Below are 17,936 nucleotides of genomic sequence, written 5' to 3'. Positions count from 1 at the left end.
TAATAATTAAAATATAACAGATTTTAATGAAAGTATAACACTCAAAATAAAATTGAAAGGAAGAGAATTAAATGAGAAAATAAGAATACAAAGAGGTGTTGAAGGACTGAGATGCAATATTTGAGACACGTCCACTTTACAAAATTAAATTAAGTTAATAGAGAATTGCAGTTGGAGGGGTGGGGGGAGGAGGTGTAGAATCTTTAGCAGTGTTACAAGTGGTACTTAGTCATACAGCACAAAAACGGTACAGCACAGAAAGAGGCCCTTCAACCCGACTTACATATGTCGACTAAGATGCCTCATCTACCCTAGTCCCATCTGGCCACGTTTATAGTCATGGACCAATAAACAGCCAAATTTGAGGTCCATTAGGACCATATTAACTCAGAAACCCAAGTTGAGTTCCAGAGATTGTGAGGATAACCGTTTAAAGGTGTAAAAGTAACATTTTAAAGTGCCTAATCAATAGATTATTGCTTATTTCCAGTTATTGTTTATACATACATGTATTTTTGTTTTTTTGTAGGCCAACGGGCATAATTTTATACACATGGAACATGACAAGGCAGTTTCGCTTCTTAAGAGTTTCCAGAATACAGTGGATCTGATAATCCAGCGTGAGGTTAATTGATTTTTCTGTAGAAAAATGTTTAACCAATAAGATTAAAATTCTTTACTGCAGCTTCCTGTGTGAGGAACGCCAGGCAATTTTATCCAATTTTTTTTGCCAATTGCTGGACCAATGGCGACACTTGTGCCAAACTTATTACTAAGATACTTATCAACCAGTATTACAATGTTTAATATTTTATCTTCACAAATGAATAATTTATGAAATTGATGTTTATGTGGTGATTTTTCAGCCAGTCAGAGGCTGTGAAATGGCAGGTCATTCGGTGCAAATGTTTCTATATATTTATTACATATATTGTTCATTTTTGGAGTAGATTTTTTTTGTCAAGTATCAAAGCACCAAAAGCATATACATGTCTTTAGGAATTGCACCACCATTAACACTGCCTCAAAATTGTACATGTCCTTTTTTGTATAAAGCAAAAATGCATCAACGAATGCATCAACAAATGCAAATGAACTGAGAAATTTAAAGCTATTTTCTTATCAATAATTGAAAAAGAATTTGGATGTGGAGGGTTCAGCAAATGATGTTATCTGTTCCATAAAAAAAAATCAAAAAAATAACTAAAAATTTGGAAGTGTAAGATGCTTTTATATACATCCATAAAAGGGGTAAAAAAAGTACCCGTTTTTAACTGCCTTTCTTTGAGAAATTCTAGATATGGAAAGAATGTTGGAGCAGAAGGGAAAAGTAATTTTCTTTTGAATACCACTCCTAATGTTTATTTCAAAAGTAACATTGATAAAAGCACATCGGCATGAGCAAATTACTCACGAGACATTTCTTTTTTTCCATTTAAGAGAATTTGAATTTAATCTGCATGTGCATTATAATACCCCACATGCATGTGTGCACAGATAGATACCCTGCACCAGAACTGAAAAGGTACCTCCAAGTTGTTCATTTGAAAACAGAACATAACCAAAATGTTGCAATTGTCCTTCAACAAATCTGTTTATCTTGAGGGAAGAGTGAATGTCTGCAAAATCTCAGGTTGTCTCATTTCATTGTCATATGTGATTGAATTTAACAAGCAACATATAAATGATGTTGTCCATAAATTGAGTACAATCATCTGGGCTCTTAAGATAAGAGCAACCAACGATGCAGACAATATTTTTATAGAAAGTAAGGATATTAGCATTCAGGTTAATATGCAAGTTTCAATTATGCAGCCACTCATTTTACTTTAAAAACAAAAAACTATTCTCATTCATGATATTTTTAACTTTTTAATGATGGGGGAATCTATTAATCTCCAATTATGATGATATTTTCTCATTCAATTGAAAGAAACAATGTTTTCTTTTGCTTGTTAAAAATCTTTTAGAAAAGATATTTGATGTGATGGGTTTCCTTATTTGCATGGTATAATTTGGTTATAGAAATATTATGAATTTGAAAATGTATATTGGCGCTCAAAGCAGTTAACTGTTGATCTATACATTTTGATAATTCAATACTTAACTAAATTTTCAATTGGAGTTTTTTGACAAATGTCAGTTTATATTATCATACCAGATATAATTAAAAATATGCAACTTTGTGAAATGGGAAATTTAACTATTTTTACAACAACATCACTTGTTTGCTAGATCAAGATTAATGAAAGGTAATTCAGGCAGTTAATTTGCAGTGTACGTACTGTTCTAAATAATCAAAACCAATATTCAGTACAAAAGTTAGATGTTGGAAAATTAAATATGAAAAAAATAATCAAGTTAAACTTCGCAACAGCACCCAAAGTACATCATTGGTTTTGCAAGTTTCAGGTTAGATATATTGAAATACTATGACACTTGGAATTATACTTGGTTTTACTGTAATAATCTGGCACTATTGAATTGTAACTACATGATTTTGCGAAAACATATATATTTATGCATTATTGCCATTTTTCTCACATGGTCCTCGTGTTCTTTTGAAATTCACTATCAACACATCAAATCTCTTAAAACATTGATGTTTAATTCCCTTCTGTTGAGGCTCTCAGATTCAGAATTCCACATCACAATGGTGTAGTGAATTTTGGAACATAAGTAAATAAATCAAAAAAATCTAGAACACTGGAGATTGCTTGGCCCATCAAGTCAGTCCAAAAAAAACCTCTGACATTTATATTATTCCCATGCAGATAATGACAGTACAAGTAGGCATTCAAGTACTATTAAACATGTTGAATGTTTCTGCCTTTATCCTCTATGCAGAGTTCCAGCATGATACAACTCTCCAGGTGCTACTCACATCTCCTCTATTGATTATTTAAAATCTATGTTTCTTGGTGTTTGACATCTCTGCTAAGGGAAATAGCTTCTTCCTATTTATTCTAGGCCAATCACATTTTAATACATTTAATTTTACATCTTCTGTTATACCAGCTTATCTGATCTTTCCTCATAACAATATTTTTTGGCGACAATCTAGTAAATCTCCTCTGCATTTTGCACTGCTATCACATCTTTTCTGTACTATGATGACCAGCACTACACATATTACTCAAGTCATGGCTGAACTTGTGTTGCTTACAGTTCAAGTCTCATATTCGTCGTCCCAGTTAATAACATATTACACTATGTATGCCCTTTTAATTACCTGATTGGTCTGTATGTTACATACATAGCCAATATGTGCAGGAGTAGGCTATTTGAGCCAGCAGCCATTCAACGTGATCATGGTTGATCATCCACAATCAGTACTCCGTTCCTGCCTTCTCCCCATACCTTGAAGGGACGTGCAAAATTCCTTAAAAGGCTCCAAGGCCTCCTTTTTATTGTATATTTCTTGTCTTGTTGCATTTCCCCAATATTAATTATCCAATTAAATTTCATTTGCCATTTTTCTGCCAATTAACCAGATGACTTATACCTTCCTCCAGTTTACTCTTCACTATCAACTCCAATTTGTTTTACTAATTAAATCCTATATTTTCAACGTTTTTGTTTTTCTTATTTTTTTTCATTTCCACTAAAGATATGGGTCAGAGAATTCACCTCCAGCAAAATGCACTGAAATGTCCTCAAATTTCTCATAATAAAAATTGATTACCTCATTCTGCATCTTTTTGGGCTTTTAATATAGTGCGAGGGAAGTATAATTTAAACAATCATTTTTGTTGAGGCTCTTGCAGACTAATTATATATTTTTTATTTCATATTCCGCCCACTCCCTCTTTGGCTCCATTAAAAGTTTTCTTATTTAATGATGCAGTTTTGTAACCAAATTCTAACTTAAAGTCACACTTCCAATTTTTCTTGGTGGCTATTTTGAAGAATGTTGCCAAAAAAAGAGCAGCAAGGCATGTTGTGCTCTCCGCATAGTGAGTTCCAAACTTAGGTCAGTGAAACATTAAGAGTAAAGTGTAAAGGGAACCTATTTGTACAGGTAATTTGCTCTCAGCCCCCTTGCTGTTCGGAATCTGGGATAAATATATCTGCAATACCACATTCTTGTCAAATTGTAAAAGAGAAGGAATCCTGGTTTAGTCAACATTCTCTAGCTGTACATGGATAAAGTTTCCATTGTGCAAGAGACAGAAGGAAAACAATCCTCAGGCCACATTGTTTTAGATATTACAGAGCAGGTTACATTGTAAAAATGAACCCATGTAAATTCAGCTTTGTTGATGTAAGAGAAAACAATCATTTTTCTATGTCATAATTCATAAATAAGAAAGTATAGTAAAATTTAGTCTACTGCAGTATTTTGTAAATAATTGTCAACAATGGCATTGAAATAACTTATCATTTAGATTGTGAATGTAAACATCTGCTTCTGCAGTCAAAAATATTTTAATCGAATTGAAAGCTGCTTTATGTGCAACAAAAGACAAAAAAAAAGTTGCAGGATTTTACTGTTTTTAATTTCACAGACTGTAGTGAAGTTGACAAAACGTGTCTGTTCAAATGCACATACAAGTCTATCCTTCCAATTTTATTTAAGAATCGACAATTTTACTGGTGTACATCTGTGTTCAAAATGCATTTTGCATATTCTGTCTGTACATACTTGGGGAAATTTACCAGATTAAAAGGAACTAAACTACTCATTTCCAATTTGAGTGAAAGTATAGCAGAGCTATTTTTGGGCTTTGAAATTCTGGGATTTTTTTCTGTATTCAAAAGAGTGAATAATGTATGAAGTCTCTTTAATGAGCAGATATTAATTTAAATTGTCACACATTTGTAAATAATCTCTGCTGAATGGATTTATCATGTTAATGCTGTATTGCATAAGTTTAATTATCGGATTTCATAGTCTGTTTTTTTAAATCCCAATTTTTAGGTTGAATTAATGAATTCTTAATGTATTAATGCTATTGTCAAAATATAAAACTGTGCTAATGATTTGCATTTCTGGAGCAGGTAATCTTGATTTTTTCACTGTCAAACACAATCTATACCTTTCATAGGAACAAAATTCTATTTCAGACAGGCAAGGATGGGAGTCGATGGAATATTGATTCAAATAAACCAAACAACCAATTATTTTTTTGAAATGCCTTTTTCTGTAGTCAGTGCTTTTTGTGTGCACAAAAAGATTCTGGTCCACGCGATTAATAAACATATGTCACATGGCTGGTAAACAAAATAATGACATTAACATAGTAAACATAGAAACATAGAAATTAGGTGCAGGAGTAGGCCATTCGGCCCTTCGAGCCTGCACCGCCATTCAATATGATCATGGCTGATCATCTAACTCAGTATCCCGTACCTGCCTTCTCTCCATTACCTCTGATCCCCTTAGCCACAAGGGCCACATCTAACTCCCTCTTAAATATAGCCAATGAACTGGCCTCAACTACCCTCCTTATCCTTAAGCTGTGACCCCTTGTCCTGGACTTCCACAACATCGGGAACAATCTTCCTGCATCTAGCCTGTCCAACCCCTTAAGAATTTTGTAAGTTTCTATAAGATCCCCTCTCAATCTCCTAAATTCTAGAGTATAAACCAAGTCTATCCAGTCTTTCTTCATAAGACAGTCCTGACATGCCAGGAATCAGTCTGGTGAACCTTCTCTGCACTACCTCTATGGCAATAATGTCCTTCCTCAGATTTGGAGACCAAAACTGTACGCAATACTCCAGGTGTGGTCTCACCAAGACCCTGTACAACTGCAGTAGAACCTCCCTGCTCCTATACTCAAATCCTTTTGCTATGAAAGCTAACGTACCATTCGCTTTCTTCACTGCCTGCTGCACCTGCATGCCTACTTTCAATGACTGGTGTACCATGACACCCAGGTCTCGCTGCATCTCCCCTTTTCCTAATCGGCCACCATTTAGATAATAGTCTGCTTTTCTGTTTTTGCCACCAAAATGGATAACCTCACATTTATCCACATTATACTGCATCTGCCAAACATTTGCCCACTAACCCAGCCTATCCAAGTCACCTTGTAGTCTCCTAGCATCCTCCTCACAGCCAACACTGCCCCCCCCAGCTTTGTGTCATCCGCAAACTTGGAGATATTGCCTTCAATTCCCTCATCCAGATCATTAATATATATTGTAAATAGCTGCACTGATCCTTGCAGTACCCCACTAGTCACTGCCCGCCATTGTGAAAAGGACCCGTTTACTCCTACTCTTTGCTTCCCGTTTGCCAGCCAGTTCTCTATCCACATCAATACTGAACCCCCAATGCCGTGTGCTTTAAGTTTGTATACTAATCTCTTATGTGGGACCTTGTCGAAAGCCTTCTGGAAGTCCAGATACACCACATCCACTGGTTCTCCCCTATCCACGCTACTAGTTACATCCTCGAAAAATTCTATAATATTCGTCAGACATGATTTACCTTTCGTAAATCCATGCTGACTTTGTCCAATGATTTCACCACTTTCCAAATGTGCTGCTATCCCATCTTTAATAACTGACTAGCAGTTTCCCCACTACCGATGTTAGACTAACTGGTCTATAATTCCCCGATTTCTCTCTCCCTCCCTTCTTAAAAAGTGGGTTTACGTTTGCTACCCGCCAATCCTCAGGAACTACTCCAGAATATAAAGAGTTTTAAAAGATTATTACTAATGCATCCATTATTTCTGGAGCTACTTCCCTAAGTACTCTGGGATGCAGCCTATCTGGCCCTGGGGATTTATCGGCCTTTAATCCATTCAATTTACCCAACACCACTTCCCGACTTACCTGGATTTCACTCAATTCCTCCAACTCCTTTGACCCGCGGTCCCCTGCTATTTCCGGCAGATTATTTATGTCTTCCTTAGTGAAGACGGAACCAAAGTAGTTATTCAATTGGTCCGCCATATCCTTGTTCCCCATGATCAACTCACCTGTTTTTGACTGCAAGGGACCTACATTTGTTTTAACTAATCTTTCTTTTCACATATCTATAAAAACTTTTGCAGTCAGTTTTTATGTTCCCTGCCAGTTTTCTTTCATAATCTATTTTTCCTTTCCTAATTAAGCCCTTTGTCCTCCTCTGCTGGTCTCTGAATTTCTCCCAGTCCTCTGGTATGCTGCTTTTTCTGGCTAATTTGTACGCATCTTCCTTCACTTTGATACTATCCCTGATTTCCCTTGTTATCCACGGATGCAATACCTTCCCTGATTTATTCTTTTGCCAAACTGGGATGAACAATTTTTGTAGTTCATCCATGCAGTCTTTAAATGTCTTCCATTGCATATCCACCGTCAACCCTTTTAGAATTAATTGCCAGTCAATCTTGGCCAATTCACGTCTCATACCCTCAAAGTTACCTTTCTTTAAGTTCAGAACCATTGTTTCTGAATTAACAATGTCACTCTCCATCCTAATGAAGAACTCAACCATATTATGGTCACTCTTGCCCAAGGGGGCACGTACAACAAGACTGCTAACTAACCCTTCCTCATTACTCAATACCCAGTCTAAAATAGCCTGCTCTCTCGTTGGTTCCTCTACATGTTGATTTAGATAACTATCCCGCATACATTCCAAGAAATCCTCTTCCTCAGCACCCCTGCCAATTTGATTCACCCAATCTATATGTAGATTGAAGTCACCCATTATAACTGTTTTGCCTTTGTCGCACGCATTTCTAATTTCCTGTTTGATACCATCTCCAACTTCACTACTCTTTACTTTAAAGAGTTGTCGATTTGCAGTACCAGCACGTACTGTCACAAAAAAAGCACTGCTTGTAGTTATCAATAAATTACCTCCAAAGATGTGATACCAAACACCACAGACCATGATCATTCCATGCCTGACCCTGTCTGGATTCATCAACCCTCAACCAGGCAAGTATTGCAGTGCAAATTGAAAATCTGCAGATGCTGAAATCTTGAGCAAAACACAGATTGCTGGAGTTACTCAGTTATCTGACCCGCTGAGTTATTCCAACACTTTGTGTTTTGCTCATGTATTAGACTGCTACACATATATTAAACATAGAAACAAAATCTGTGCAGAAAACTAAGGATCAACTCAATCTAATTTACATGGCTTAATACCACACCACTTTACCGCAAACGATCAATAGAACTCAATATTTAATGTCCTGAAATAATGGATATGAATAATAGATTGTGGTTAAATATCTTAAAATATAAACAGCTACAAAATAAGCACTCAAATGAGACTCGTTAATATAGTTTATTTATAAGCATTGCTAGAAAGTATTGTTTGAGAATAAATCATATTTTGAATAATTTGATCGCACTTAATTCAATTTCAAAACCTACACAAATATGCAAAAAGTAGTCATTCCAACGCTAACAACGATTAAAAGTTAACAAAATTATTTATAATATTAAATGGATTGGAATGTATCTGTTAAATGATGAATCAAGCAACAGCTATCATTTTGTCTTGCTAAAACATTGAGCAAATTTAGCAGTTGACAAAAAATATAATTATTTTCCCACATGTAATGTTTCAAAAGTCTGTGCAGCTGACATATTTGATATGAGTTTCAAATTTCCAAGTAGCAAAACAGATGATTATTTCACTGCCAATCAAGATCTTTTTCACTTTCAAATTAATCTGATCAACTTCGTCAATGGAACATTTTCAACTCAGTTGATGAATTTCACAACCACCAGCAAAGTACAAATCATTCTATTCCAAAGTTTGTGAAATTCATCATCATGAGTAAAGCAACCCAATAATAGGAAGGCAAGACATCAAATATGTATATTTCAGATGTGAATAACATGTGAATAATAGGCTTACTGCTTTGTAAAAGGGAGGGAGTGTTTGTGGAAATGTTAAATAAATATGGACGGGGCATGAAAGATGAGGGAGAATGGAGAGAGGAGAATGTTATTAACTTTGAATAGTAAAATCTATCCTACTGCATTCTTTTTTATACAAATTCCCCCCCAAAAAATCTGAGCAAATTAAAATTCAAAAATTTTCAAAGAATATGTACTAAACACAATATGCATTTAGACTGAAATGATAATGTAATCAGTAGCATTCAAAACAAGCAGAGCATAACAAAACATCTTATTCAAATTTTGAGACCTACAGAAACAGAAGTAATCAAGAAAATACTCACAAAATAAACAAACCTTCTCACCAGAACCCACAAATTTTATTCATATTAATCTATTTAAAAAAAAGAAATCATATGCTCAAAGGCACACGTTTATGTAGGAATGCGGCTCCTCAGATATTCCAGCACTGCCGTTGTTCCTCTGGCTAAAATAGCTGGCCTTAAATTACGAAATGGATTCCCTTCAAGTAAGAGAGATCTACAAAACATAAGGTGGCATATTTGTTGAATGCTAAAGATAATGTTATACAGTCATGTGGTTATTATTCAATATAGAAAATCACAATTTCTGGGAAGATGGAAAAGTATACAAGGAAATACAAATGAAAACTTAACTGAATATACAAAAGAAGAGAACATTGAACTATCATTTAAGATTTAAGGCCCTGTCCCACGATGCAAATTTACCCAAGAGCTCTCCCGAATTTAAAAAAAAAATCAAACTCCTGGTAGTCTATGAACTCCTATGACCTTCCACGAGTATGTCTACGTATTCCGTTGACTTCTCATTCTCCGGTCTCCTACGTTCCTCTCCGAGGTACTCTTGAACCAACGACGAGCAGCCACGAGTGGAAAATTGATCACATGATTCCCCCTCCACTTTAAGGGGAATGTTTTGCTCCCCCTATCCTCCATCCCTTTGGTCCCCAAGATAGATGATCGCAGCGGAGAGAGAGAGAGAGCAACATGCCTTTCCAAATCAACAATTCGTTCCACGCTTACGTTGCTCGCTGCCGTCCCCAGCCCGGTTACATTCACACTTGTAAACCACACACCGCCGGGGACAAGGGGAGTAATTTTTTAGATTGCGCAGTAGGAAGAGAGAGAGAAAGCTGGAGTTACTCAGCGGGTGAGTCAGGCAGCATCTCTGAAGAGAAGGAATAGAGAGAGAGAGAGAGAGAGAGAGAGAAGAGATAAATGGAGATAGTGGGAGACAGAGGAAGAAAGAGGGAGAGAGAGAGAGAACAAGAGAGAGAAAGATAAATAAAAGACAAAAGTAGGGAGAGAGAAAGAAATAGAGAGCGCGAGAGAGACTGGGGAGAGGGGGGGGAAGAAAAAGATAGAGATAGAGAGAAAGAGATAGAGAGAGATGAGAGAGATAGAGAAAGAAAGGGGGGTGAGAGAGAGAGAGAAAGGGATTTTGATAGAGTATATATATTTTTTTACTCGTGGACATTTATCAATATTGAAAAAATATCGCGAGTTACCGGGTTTCCCTGAGTACCTGCCGTTAGCATTACGAGCCACTACAAGACATCCATGGATTCCTACGGACCCGCTACGGACATTCTACGACTTCAAATCAGGGGAAAACTCGGGAGAACTTGTGAATGACCTCGTACAGTGGGACAGGGGCTTAACTCAACAGCTGGGTGAGACATAGTAGCTTAGCAATCTCAATCATTCTTTATTTCACATTCTGGTGCAGAATAGCTTGGGTCACTACTGCTATGTTCTTAAACTAATCATTCATGCTTTACTTTAGCCAAATAAACTGAAGATGTATGTGTACACAAATATTAAAAAATGTTTACATAATATCCATATTTAATTTCTAAATTACAAAACATGTCCTTTTATATGTAAATCTATATAATTAACCATACAGACACAGGAGATTGCAATGCTGGAATCTTGCAAAAGCAATACCATACCTTCAAAAAGATGAGGAGGAATTTCTTTAGTCAGAGGGTGGAGGCCAAGTCATTGGGTATATTTAAGGTGCAGATTGACTGATTCTTGATTAGTAAGAGTGTCAGGGGTTATGGGGAGAAGGCAGAAGAATGGGGTTGCGAGGGAATCAGCCTTAATTGAATGATGGAGTAGACTTGATGAGCCGAATGGTTTAATTCTGCTCCTATAATAACCTGCTGGAGGAACTCAGCAGGTCAGGCAACATCAGTGGATGGAAATGGAGAATCAATGTTTCATGTCAAGATCCTTCCTCTGGATTGAAAACTGATGAAGATAGCCAATCTAAAGAGGAGGGGCAAGAGCTGGCTCATGGCCTGTGCATCCGGTGAGGTGGGATGGACTGGTGGATTCAGGTGGGGAAGAGGGGGGGGGGGGGGGGGGTACAACAGAGGGAGGGATGTGATTGGTGGAGGTCACCAGGTCTGAGGAAGATGAACAATGGGACCAAATATACAAGGTGTGAAGAAAATTAATAATTACAAGTCTTCACCTTAGGTTTATGCAATTTCCCAGCTCTGGCGGTACATGCATTAGGTCATTGTTCTGCATATCCAGTGTAGTTAGTCTGTTAAGTTGCATCAATTGGACAGAATCAATTGCTCCAACCTGATTGTTACTAAGAAGAATAGTTTCCAGTGCTGGAATATGGTATAAGGCATCAGGGAATTCTTTAAATCTGAGGGCAGCAAATGAAGTGTGGTTAATAAGACATTTAAAAAAAATCCAGCAAGTTATTGATAAATGCAAATTATTATCCGATAATCCATCATTGACACAAAAATAAATGGGTCATTATAATTGCGTAGAATTGGGCCTCTGTAATTAATCCACAATTATTTTCCGAGGCCATTCTATGAATATCTGCTCATGATTTAAGCTTTGTGTATGGAATTTATAAATGTTTTTAATAAAAGGTTTAACTAAAGAGCCCATGAACGCAAAGCTAGAACACACCAATAATTACTTTAATGATCACAAAAATACATCCATTGATACAGTATTTTTCCATCTTTGTTTACCACCTACTGCAAATGGTTAAGCAGGTAGCAAAATAATAACATAATATTGTTGGTATCTGCATCCTGTTAACATTGCTTGATGGATGTGGAATAATAATTAAAAAAAGAAAATGAACCAGATGAAGAAAGTTGACAGATTTCACTTACAAGGAGTAACATAGCCTGAACTCATGAAATTCAACATCATTTGTCCAAATAATGTGGATGGAATTGACATTTTGTCAAAAGTGTTCATCTTTAAATGTTAATCTACTCCACTTTCTACACACCTGGACCAGCTGTTCTGTTTTCATTCATTCACACACCATGCCATGAAATTTTCCTCAATAAATTCCCTGTCATTGTCTTTGTTTCTTTCAAATCCACCATTTAAACTATATTTTGACTAAGCTGTTGGTCATGAGCAATACAGCATGGAAACAAGCTCTTCGGCCCATGCCGAGCAAGTTGCCTAACCAACCAAGACCCACTTGTCTGCATCCGGACCATATTCCTCCAATTCTGCACTTCCTATGACAGCTCATTCCACATACCCATCACCCTCTGTGTGAAAATGTTGCTCCTCAGGTTTCCATAATTTTTTTTCTCCTCTCACCTTGAACCTATGCCCTCTTGTTCTAAACTCCCCGACCCCGGGGAAAAGACTGTGGTGATTCACATTACCTCTCACTATTACATACACCTCTGCCATTCCTCAGCCTCCTACACCCAGGGAAAAAAGTCTATCCAGTCTTTCCTAAAAAATCAATACCAGCACTTTGCGTCCTTTTTGGAATCTGCAATTCCTGGTGTCTAGAGTTTGACTGCATCACTGCAAAATCTCATCAGTCTGAAGAAGGGCCCTGACCCAAAGCATCACCTATCCACATTCTCCAGGGATGCTGCCTGAACCGCTGATTTACACCAGTACTGTGTGTCCGCTTGGATCACCCTTGCTCTTCCATCGTCAAGCCAGTTTTGCACTGGCTGGCTTGTCATGGTTCCCATGTGATCTAACCTTCCATATCAGTCTACCTAGTCAAATCCATATAAACAACATCTACTGCACTGCTCTCCATAATCTTCTTGGTCACCTCTTCAAAAACTCAATCAAATTTATGAGAAAAGAATTCCCATGCACTAAGCCGTACCGACTACCCCTAATCAGTCCATGCCTTTTCAAATACTAGTTGATCCTGTCTCTCTGATGATCTGACCTGCTCTGCCCTTCAATAACTTATCCACCACTGATGTTAGGCTCACTGCTCTGTAGTTCCCAGGCTTTTCTTTGCAGCCTTTCTTAAATAGAGGCATAGCAATAACCAGCCTCGGCCTTCCAGTACCTCAACCAAGACTGCTAATACAAATACCTCTGCCAGGGGGTCCTGCAATTTCTTCACTAGCTTCTCACAATTACCTTGGATAAACTTGATCAGTTTGTGGGGTTTTATTCATGTCCGGCAACAGACCAATACAATTCTTACTGCAGCTTTACAGGCACATTGATGCAAAACGCAGAAATATACAATAAATATAATAAATTAATAATCTGTAATATTAGGTAACCAGACCATAATATACCAAACCAAAGTCTGTAGTGCAACCAAAACAAAATCCACAGTTGCTGAGGTAGTGGTTAGTGTAATGCAGTGTTCAAGAGCCTTACGGTAGCTGGAAGAAGCTGATTTTGAAGCATGGTTTTCAGGATGCTGTATGGTATACCTGGATGCTGTATGGTATCAATGCTTGATGTTGTGACCATTGCAGAAACGTGGTTGGGAGAGGGCATCTCAATGTTCCGATGTTTCAGAAGTGATTGTGAGGGAGGCAGAAGAGTTGGAGGAGGCGATTTACTAATTACAGCAGCACTCCAGGAGGTCATACTGATGGTTCGCCCACAGAGGAGATATGGATAGAGCTTAGAATTAAGAAAGGAGCCAGCATACTAAAGGGATAGCACTATAGTCCCCCAATAGCAAGCGGGAGAAAGAGGAGCAGATATATATACACATTACCAAAGTAACAGGGTTGTCTAAGTGGGAGACTTTAATTTCCCCAATATTGACTAGAACATGCTCAGACAGGCTTAGACAAAGCATAATTTGTAAAGTGTATCCTTTATTTAAGGAGGAAAGTAGGGAGAATCCATGGAATTATTGGCTAGTGAGCCTCACTTAAGTGATAGGGAAGCTATTGGGAGACGTTTCTAAGAGATTGGATTAATTCCCATTTTTGTTTAGGTGACGAAGGTGATCAATGAGGGTAGAGCAGTGGATATTGTCTACATGGATTCTAGTAAGGCATTTTGTTGCCAAAAGATTAAGATGCACAAGATGAACAGGGACTTATTCATATGGATTCGGAACTGGCTTACTGATAGAAGACAGAGGGTTGTGATTGGACATTATTCAGGCTGCCGGTTTGTGACAGGTGAAGTTCCACAGGGATCTGTGCTGGGACCTCAGTTGTTTGTGATATATATAAATGACTTGGACATAAACGTAGATGGGTCGGTTAGTAAATTTGCAGATGACACCAGGTTACTCAGTTTGCGGATTATGAGGAAGGTTGGCAAAGTATGGATTGGGATGTAGATCGACTACGCGAATAGGCGGAGAAATGGCAGATGGAACTTAATCCAATCAAGCCTGAGGTGTTGCATTTTGGGAGTTCAAATGCAATTGCATGCAGCTCAGGTCGCCCCATTACAGGAAAGATGTGGAGGCTTTGGAAAGGGTGTAGAGGATTTGGATTTTTTCCCCGGAATGACTGAGGTTGCAGGGAGTCCTGATAGAAGCAAATAGAATTATGAGAGGCATAGATAGAACTTTTTCCCAGGATAGAAAAATCAAATACTAAAGGGCTTAGCTTTACAGTGGGAGAGGCAAAGTTTAAATAGATATGTGGGGCATTTTATTTTAGCAGTGCCTGGAACGAGCTGCCAGAGGTGGTGATTGAGGCAGATGCAACATGCAGGAGACTTTTGAATAGGAATATGGATATGCAGGGAATGGAGGGATATGGATTACATGCGGGCAGATAAGAGTTGGTCTTGGCATCATGTTCGGCACAGACATTGTGGACCGAAGGGTCTGTTCTTGTGCTGTACGGTTCAATGTTCCATATCCTCCATTCCCTCCAAAGCGTAACTCTGTCCACCGTAACCCGTGGCAGCATGCTCCAGGTACCTACCCATCTCTGTAAAAAAAAAAAACTGACCTCGCGCATCTCCTTTAGGCTTTGCCAATCCCACATTCAGCTATGCCCTCCAGTCTTTGACATTACCACCCTGGGGAAATGATTTTGACCGTCTACTTTACCTACACCTTTCACAATTTTATGCAGCACCATCAGATCTCCCCTCAATCTCCGGTGTTCCAGAGAAAACAATCAAAATCAGGCAAATCTCTCCCTCTCCAAAGCCTCCATATCCTTCCTGTAATAAGTGATCAGAACTGCAAATAATACTCCAAATGCAGCCTAATCAAAGTCTTATTGAGCTGCATCATTACTTCATGACTCTTATTCTCAATGAGCCCAACAATAATCTCTGAGGCACTCCACTAGTCACAGGCCTGTTTACCTTGTCGCACTTTTTCTTATCTGCATTTTCTCTGCAGCTGGAAACACTATATTCTGCACTGTTCTGCTTCTGCATTCTTTTCTTTTTACACTACCCGTTGTATGGTTTTAATTGTTAACAGATACAGATATTTTTTACCAAGTTAACAAGCAAAACAAAGTTTTTCCACTGTTTCTCAGTACGTGTGACACTAATAAACCAATATATTCACCTGCACCCAAAGTCGTCTTCATGTGTGAAGTAACTTGGGCCTTTCATGACATACAAGTATGTTGCTGCTTCATCTGTGTGTGGACTAAATAAATGATGTAGGTTTTGAATGCAAGAATACTGTTCTGAATGAAGATGTTCTGTTCATACTGGTTTTCTCAGCAGAACAGATAGAAGCTACTTTGAATGTTATATGCAGATGGAAATAAATTCACACCAGTCCTAAAAAATGCAAGATAATATCTATAATCTGTCATCTAAAGAACAAAGTTTGAATACTACATTAACCCCAAATAAAATACTGACCTGTTAACTGAGAGGATTACAGTTTGTAATCGTTGCAGTCTTTTCATTTCCATAGGCAGTGAAGTCAAAAGGTTATTTCTTAGAATAAAGGAAATAATAATGATAAGGTAATGTCAGAAAGTTATCATATGTGCAGAAGTACAAGTTTCATTTGTAACGACCACCTACACACCATACTGACCAAATCTTCATCATCCTCCCGCAAGTCGCACCGATCATGTTATCTTTTAAAACTATAAGACTCTTTTAGTAACAAGTTATAAAAGTGCAACTGAAAAAAGTTTGCTGAAAAACTTAATATAGACTATGTCTATTGTCTATCTTGATTCATTTTGTACCATTAATATTTTTGACATCCAGTTTTAATGTCCATGCTATTATTTAGCTTATATAACTGCTCTTGTTATAAAAAGTGGAAATGTCAATATTCTGGTAATAGCCTGGAAATTCCATCACAAAGAACAATTAAGACAGAGTTATCAGAAATCAAATTGATTGAGCAGTTGATCCTGAAATTTGCATCAGGGGCTTTTGTGATCACACTGCACTGGTGCTCAGAAGCAACCCCACTGACACAGTAGCATCCAAAAGTATGCAAATAAAGATTGATTTCATTTCCATAGGACGTACATGGTAAATGGTAGGGAATTGAAGAATGCAGGTGAACAGAGGGACCTGGGAATAACTGTGCACAGTTCCCTGAAAGTGGAATCTCATGTAGATAGGGTGGTAAAGAAAGCTTTTGGTGTGCTGGCCTTTATAAATCAGAGCATTGAGTATAGAAGTTGTGATGTAATGTTAAAATTGTACAAGGCATTGATGTGGCCAATTCTGGAGTATGGTGTACAATTTTGGTCGCATAATTATAGGAAGAATGTCAACAAAATAGAGAGAGTACAGAGGAGATTTACTAGACTGTTTCCTGGGTTTCAGCAACTAAGTTACAGAGAAAGGTTGAACAAGTGGTCTTTATTCTTTGGAGCAGAAGGTTAAGGGGGGGACTTGATAGAGGTCTTTAAAATGATGAGCGGGATAGGCAGAGTTGACGTGGATAAGCTTTTCCCACTGAGAGTAGGGAAGATTCAAACAAGGGGACATGACTTGAGAATTAAGGGACAGAAGTTTAGGGGTAACATGAGGGGGAACTTCTTTACTCAGAGAGTGGTGGCTGTGTGGAATGAGCTTCCAGTGAAAGTGGTGGAGGCAGGTTCGTTTTTATCATTTAAAAATAAATTGGTTAGTTATATGGACGGGACAGGAATGGAGGGTTATGGTCTGAGCGTAGGTATATGGGACTAGGGGAGAATACGTGTTCGGCACGGACTAGAAGGGTCGAGATGGTCTGTTTCCGTGCTGTAATTGTTATATGGTTATATATGGTTATAGCAACCATTTATGCATACTTGATCAGCTGGGGGCATACGATATGGTACGATAGACCTTTAATGATCCCAGGAGGGAAATTGATCTGCCAACAGTCATAAATGCACAAAATACATGAAACATGAAATTAAAGTGACATGGAAAGAATTGGAGATGTGCAAAGGTTGGGGGGGGGGGGGGGGGGGGGAGAGAGAGAAAGGAGTCAGTCTGAATCTACCCCACGACAGAAGGGGAAAGGAGTTATACAGTTTAATAGCCACAGGGAAGAAAGATCTAACCTGTGATGTTCTGTCCTGCATCTTGGTGGAACTCAGTTGTTGAAGGTACACCTCAGGTGTGTCATGGAGGGGGTAAGCTGTATTGTCCAGGATGCTCCGCAGTTCGAGGAGCATCCTCCCCTCCAAGACCACCTCCCACGAATCCAACCCTGCCCCTAAGACAGAGCCAGCCTTCCTGACGAATTTGTTAATCCTATTGGTGTCCGTGGCCATAGCCCTGCTACCCCAACACACGGCAGCAAATAAGATGGCACTGGCTACCATCGATTGGTAGAACATCTGCAGCATCTTACTGCAGACGTTGAAGGAGCGGAGCCTTCTCAAAAAGTACAGCCGGCTC

At 38.2% G+C, this 17,936-nt stretch overlaps 2 protein-coding genes across 5 annotated transcripts in view; one reads left to right on the top strand and one right to left on the bottom strand.

Annotated features, from left to right (window-relative positions):
- Positions 1–5,689, top strand: part of lrrc7 (leucine rich repeat containing 7) — a 368,217-nt gene extending 362,528 nt beyond the window's left edge. For all 4 annotated transcript variants that reach the window (XM_055641900.1, XM_055641899.1, XM_055641901.1 and 1 more), the window contains one exon: positions 530–5,689. In XM_055641900.1, coding sequence (XP_055497875.1) covers positions 530–634 — 105 coding nt within the window. In that variant the 3' untranslated portion in view covers positions 635–5,689. The remainder of the gene's footprint in view (positions 1–529) is intronic.
- A 2,537-nt stretch (positions 5,690–8,226) lies between these two features.
- Positions 8,227–17,936, bottom strand: part of lrrc40 (leucine rich repeat containing 40) — a 48,629-nt gene continuing 38,919 nt past the window's right edge. The window contains exons 13-15 of the mRNA XM_055641903.1: positions 15,936–16,013; positions 11,329–11,514; positions 8,227–9,342 (exon numbers count right to left, since the gene is read on the bottom strand). Coding sequence (XP_055497878.1) covers positions 9,237–9,342; positions 11,329–11,514; positions 15,936–16,013 — 370 coding nt within the window. The 3' untranslated portion in view covers positions 8,227–9,236. The remainder of the gene's footprint in view (positions 9,343–11,328; positions 11,515–15,935; positions 16,014–17,936) is intronic.

The sequence above is a fragment of the Leucoraja erinacea genome, chromosome 10 (assembly GCF_028641065.1).
Source record: "Leucoraja erinacea ecotype New England chromosome 10, Leri_hhj_1, whole genome shotgun sequence".
NCBI lineage: Eukaryota > Metazoa > Chordata > Chondrichthyes > Rajiformes > Rajidae > Leucoraja > Leucoraja erinaceus.
Note: the sequence above shows the minus strand (reverse complement) of the source record. Positions and strands in the feature narration are given on the sequence as shown.